Genomic DNA, 6264 nt, shown 5'->3' on the forward strand with positions numbered 1-6264 from the left:
AGGTTTGTTTTCTATGAATCTAGAGATTTCTTTTACTAAACTTTGGATCCTTTGTTATCAGACAAAAGGTGTAAAAATCCACATTTACAAAAAATGCTGAATAACAGGTTTGTTTGTTTATACTACAGTTCATTTTGGACATTTTATACATGCTTCGCTTACACTCCTAAATTTAAAAGTTTAATTTATTATAAAGGGTTTTTAACTTTATAAAGGTACTCTCAAAAAAAAACAACAATTTGAATACTTTAGTCATTTAGTTTTTTTCTAAAAAATTTGAAGAATCCCTGTGAACTCCAGGTTTTCCTTATTCATAACATACAGGAAATATACAAGAAGCTTGGATGTAATATATTTCCGGAATCATAAAACATGGTTTTAAGTTCCTTACCAAGGATTCTGAAAAGCAAGGATAGAAAAAAAATATTGATTTAAACATTGCAATCCTAAAAAAGTAAAAAAAGTCTCTTTTGAAAAATGGGTGTCGTTCCTGGGGAACAATCGTTCTTTTACAGGAACGAACAGAACGAAACGGAAAGAACGATTTTTAAAAATTTGAACAAAACCAGTCCTATTTATGTCTATGCATTTGCGTAGATTTTTATTAAGGAATCAGAAAACAAAATTAGGATGTACGGAACCCACATGAAATAATATTTATTAACAAAAATATTATAAGTATCTACTCCGTTCATGAAACCGGGTTTCTGACACTACGGTTCATTAAGATATCTGTTTAAAGTTTCAGGCTCTGATTGCAATGTAAATACTATTACTATCCGTGGAATAAAACATCCTAGATTAACTGCATACATGAAACATCTTCCTAACAGTTTCTTTTCTCCACAAGGGATTTATGGGATGTACTTTGCAACATAAACATGTTACTTTTAAACTTTTAGGATATTGGACATAAATCCAAACCTAGAGATGTGCATCGTTCTCTGATAAAAAAAATCGTAAACGATGGTGTTGCTCAGAGAAAAAACGAATGATGGACAAATAACTTGGAACATTTAAGAAAAAACAATCGCTTTTTATAAACAAATTAAAAACTGACCTTTTAAAATCGTACAAACGAACTTGACTAAAAAACTATTGTTTTTACTGACCACAAAAAAATAATGAACAGAATTGGTGTTCACAAACGATGAACGAACTACATGAAAAAAAACCGAAGGCGCCCATCTGTACCCAAACCATGTTAATGGGGGTGAGAAAAGTTTTAGGGTCAAAGTGAGCATGTATCACGCACCTCTGCCCCTTTAGTAAAAGTAAATTAAATCTATATGAAGCTTAAGTCTGACCGCGTCAACCATGTTGCATTGACTAGTCTTGTTGATTGTCTGCTTTATTAACCTAATGTCTGTGCGGTACAGTACAAACTGGGACCGGAAAGGTTGACCAGGAGTGTCAAATGTGCTACGGCTACTCGTGGTATATTACAATGCATGAACATATTTACATTGTAATTTAGTGTTGAAAAGAGTAGGTTTTGTCTCAGTTACATGATAAACTTATTTAGAAACTGCAGGAAACTTGGTAATTTGAAACCTAGAGTCTAAAGATCTGAAGTTTTCTTTAATTTACATAATGTCAAACTTGGAAATGTAAACGTTGTCACCAGATATTAGATGGTTCATCAATACAAACCATTATATCATTCAAACTTCAATCAAATACAAAAATTGATCATTTTAAGGTGCCAAGAACAAAATTTAAATATTTAATTTAAAATTGAGCATTTTCTTAATTTTTAAAGCGTTCGTAAATGAGGAAATTACAAGCTGGATAGTTCGTTTAGCATTTGTTACTTTCTAAATAGTTCAATTCGAAAAAATTTCAATTCATTTTTATCATCAATTGTCAATTGTACCTTTTCTCTAAAGTTTAGGTCATTCACAATGGTTAATTGTTAGCAATAATTTGGAATTGTTAATGTTGTGTAATTGTTTGCAATATGTAATTGTTAAGGATGTCTCCTATTTTAAGGAGTAAATTTTTTGTCCTTTAGGCATTGACGGTTGGACTAAGTATGGTATTCCTGACCCATGTGTTCCTACCTGTATCTGGATCCCACCTGAACCCAGCTATCACCATGACAAGGATGTGTTTAAAGCAGGTCTCTCCGGTCAAAGCTCTTCTGTTTGTTGTTGCGCAATGTGGGGGAGCAATATCTGGATGTGGAACTGTAATTGGACTTCTTGGAGCAAAGACAAAACTGACACCAACCTCAATATCTGATTTAGGACCAGAGTTTATCCTTACATTTATCATGGCAATTGTTTATTTCCATTCTATAAAACAGCCAGATCTAGAGGCGGCCATAATCATTGGCGCCGTCCACACTGCCCTGCTGTCTTCAGCACAGTTTTGGATCAATCCTTTAAGAGCCTTCGGACCCGTGTTTCTCTCAAACCAGTTTCAGAACCACTGGGTTGTCTGGCTAGGAACTAGTCTTGGGGCCCTGGCCGGGGGCATCTCTTACCAGTTTATTTTCTGTGAAAAAGTGAAGAAAAAATCAGAAAGTCAATTTATTCCCGATACGAAAAATGTAAATGAAGATATGGAAGGACAGAAATGTTACAGACTTTTACAAAAGCAGCATGTGTTAAAGGAAGAACCTGTTTTACAACCGGAGTTTGATATAGCACATGCACACTCCCCAGCTCCTTCCCGAAAACTAAAGCTGGAAAAAAGAAGTTTCATCTTTTCTCCGCCTCGGTATAAACGCAATCAACCGGAGCAAAGACGACTTAGGGACGGAAACTTGGATGTATGTTTTTACAACCTTGAACAGGAGAAAAGTTTAACGGATGACGAACTACACAGAAGTTCCAGGTAAAATTAGCGTCATGGTTCCAACTATGTAGATCAGTTCTATGCTTTATCTGGGCTTGAGATTACTTTTAAATTGTATTTAATTGAAATTCTGTCTACGCCTTGAAATGAACCTGATATTAAATTCCTTCCCAATATCGCAAATTCTTTGCCTTTTCAGATTCTCAACATTTTAAACCTCAAAGACCAAAGTGCTGTCTTAAAAATAATTTACATTTTTGAACTTCAAAATTTTAAATTTTGCTGATGAATGAAAATAGAAAAAAATTGCTTCATTTTTTTCGTCAAAATATTATGAATCTTTTTATCTGTAGCTTCCTGTTCTGTAGGAATTACACCAAGGAGTTTATCAGGGAACCATCAATGGAACAGTTTTCCGGATCCAGCTCCGGGTACTATTCAAACTCCTGGGATAGGTATAGATTATTTTTCTGAACTAAACGAGCTTAAAGGAACTGTTGAGGAAAAATGAAAGCAGGTTAAAGGCTGAAACCTAAGAATTTCAGAAGTTTATCGAAACCTATAAGAGTTTTATCTGATGTTCCTGTCTCAAGAAATTGATATATAATGTGTCAAAATTTTACCAAAACTTATACATTTGAGATTTGGTATAAGAATCTAAGTTTTAAACAGATCATATTCAGCAAATATGCAACCAATCTGAAAATAACCCAGAGGAGCCATAGATGGAAATTTTGGTCATGGGATACAGACCTATCAATTATATCTTTAAAATGAAAAATTGAAAAGATAAAATTATAATCGGAGGGCTAGGAGCAAATCTTAATTATTTAGACTCCTCTGGGCTATCGTAGTTTTCAGATTGGTTGCGTATTTTCTGAATATGATCTGTTTAAAACGTAAAACATCAGATAGAACTCTTATAGGTCTTAATCAACTCCTAAGGTACTTAGGTTTCAGCCTATACTCCCCTTTTATCTTTATTTAACAGTTCCTAGCTTTACAGGGAGTTTAATTCCATGCAAAAATGTTAATACTTGATTTAGAAAGGTTTTTCTGATCACGTATGAACTAGATATCCATGTTTTTATTTCTTTAAACTGTTTATTTTCATTTGAAGTTTCTCTGCACAAGTAATTTGCGCATTTCTTAAGAAGCAATACAGAAATTATCAGAATTTTAGAGTCAGAAAAACGACGTTATCATTTTTGATCAGATTAAGGTTTCAAGGGTACTGTTGTTAATCGGGCATTGTCATATTTGCAAAGAGATTAACTTGAAATTTTGCTTACAGTCCCTTTAGCATTATAGTTAATCGGGCATTTGCAAGGAGATTAACGTGAAATTTTGCTTACAGCTCCTTTATGTTTTTCTTTAATGTTTTTCCTCAAAATATTATAATCAAAAATATGTTTCGTTTTTGATAAAGTTTTACAAATATTATCATCTGTGTTGGTATTATGTTATAGAGCTGAGAACTATGATACTGAAGACGAACTGTGTACTGGGGAAATGTACGACACAATGCGACGAGCCCGACGAATTACAACCACTGGAAGACGACCAAAAAAGATTGAACGCAAACCATCGAAAAAGAGAAGTACTCCAATACAGAAGTCATTCTCCACCGCTTACTAAAAATACGGGACAAAATGCAGGTTCAAATAAACAAATATATCCTTTTAAGATTAGATTAATCTTGGCAGATATTCTGCCACTTTGACTCCTTTGACACGAGTTTGCAACCTTGGAGGGTTTAAGATAACAGTGCAAACTTGTATTCAATTTGCAATCTTTAACTTTACAATCTCTTTGCAATCATAATTTTATTAAAAGTTATATCATAAATTACAAGATTCCTTGCACAAAGAGTTTTCTTATGCCCCGCTGGATACTTATCTCAGTTGGAATAAGTCGTCTTTAATTCAAATTCTGCTCAGAACTTATGTATTAAATTTGTTCAACCAAGATATCTATGTAACCTAATGTAACATGAACCATTGTAACTTTTGTAACCGTGTAAAAGGTATTTTCATAGTTTAGATTATGAATTCTGTCAGATCAGCTAAACAAAGTTTGATATATTAATGGTTGCATCAGGTTGCGAAAATATAAATAAAAAAATTATTGTGGCGAGTTCTCAATTGCTTTGCAATGTCAACGAAAGCTTAAAGTTTTTTTTCACTGGTGTTAAAATATCTATTTGCAGGCAAACTGAAAAGATCAAAATTTATCTTGATTAAAAATTTTTTTTTAAAAATGTCATTATGTTTAACTTTCTAAATTAAATGAACAATAATACGTTATACTTTCTCTCCTCATCAAAAGTGGAGCTATTTTCCCTACAAACAGTATGAATATGATAAAAAAGTAAAAAGCATTCAAAAGTTTAAAAGTTTAAAAGGCAAAGTAAAGCTTAAATTTTCATTTTGTCAAAAATATATATATATACCTTTTTTGTAGAATTATTTCATTATAGAATAAAAAAGTTAATTTTTTCCAGAATGTGTGCAGGTGCCTTCTGGAAACCTTGAATGTTTAAAAATCCCAATCACTAGTCAATTTCACTAATCGTGTTTAAACATTCGACTAAACAAAATTCTTTTAAATATTTTTAGATGAAAAACTATTTTTAAATGTCGAGGAAAATAAATCCTTATTGATTTAAGTTGATAGAAAATAATTTCAAGAAAGCATCACAGACATTTTCTCTTTGATGATATAAAATTATTTTCTGGAGGGTGAAATTTTCTTTATGAAATTAAACATTGAAGTACGGACAAACTTAACGAATTGTAGATAAACATGTTTTACACAAAACTAACAATGTTTTTTCAAAGATGAATATAAAAAAATAAAGATCAATATTTAGCAACAGATCTTTTATAAAACTAAAAGGATAGCATAATTTTTTTTATTTACCTTATTTCGATATTTATCAAAATAAACATGAACCCTGCAAAACATTTTATAATGTTGTGAAAAATACAAGTTTTAACAAATTTTAAACTTTTTGCTAAATAAATGTAACTTTTGTATGGTATAATCAATTAGCCAGACAGCATGTGCCGGGTTGACCATCAACTGTGTAGTCTATAGACCAGCCGGTACGGGTAAATAATATAAAGTACGGTTATACTAGACTGGTAAATACTTCTACTCAAGGTTGTAATGCAAGGAAAGTTAATTGCAGTTGCGTATACTCTGCGTACATATTGAAACCAGTTCTCTCTGGGCGGAATTTGTAAACAAGAATAGATGCATCAGTGTTCGTTTAGTATCCGAGGAGGTTAAAAGCATTTAATTTTGATAATTTTGATAATTCACATTATAGTTTCCTATGACCAGAATATTTCATTGATTTTTTATGTGAAAGGTGGATCCCATGTCAGGCTTCGACATCCGTCTGGTGTTTACATTACCGCCCAGTGACAGTTCATTTCAGTACAATAGATGCGTACA

The 6264-nt window shown here is 32.3% G+C and overlaps 1 protein-coding gene across 2 annotated transcripts; it reads left to right on the forward strand.

Moving 5' to 3' along the window:
* The first annotated feature begins 1995 nt into the window (after positions 1–1995).
* LOC111718360 (neurogenic protein big brain) lies at positions 1996–5193 on the forward strand. 2 transcript variants are annotated; one of them, XM_023493928.1, is made up of 4 exons: positions 1996–2841; positions 3171–3257; positions 4272–4460; positions 4846–5193. In XM_023493928.1, exons 1-3 carry the CDS (start codon positions 2036–2038, stop codon positions 4438–4440), a joined length of 1062 nt encoding a protein of 353 aa, XP_023349696.1. In that variant the 5' UTR covers positions 1996–2035; the 3' UTR covers positions 4441–4460; positions 4846–5193. The 2 variants fall into 2 exon arrangements, with proteins under 2 accessions (XP_023349696.1, XP_023349695.1); XM_023493927.1 differs by having other exon boundaries at positions 4272–5193.
* Positions 5194–6264: the final 1071 nt, after the last annotated feature.

This window comes from Eurytemora carolleeae, unplaced genomic scaffold (genome assembly GCF_000591075.1).
Source record: "Eurytemora carolleeae unplaced genomic scaffold, Eaff_2.0 scaffold179, whole genome shotgun sequence".
NCBI lineage: Eukaryota > Metazoa > Arthropoda > Copepoda > Calanoida > Temoridae > Eurytemora > Eurytemora carolleeae.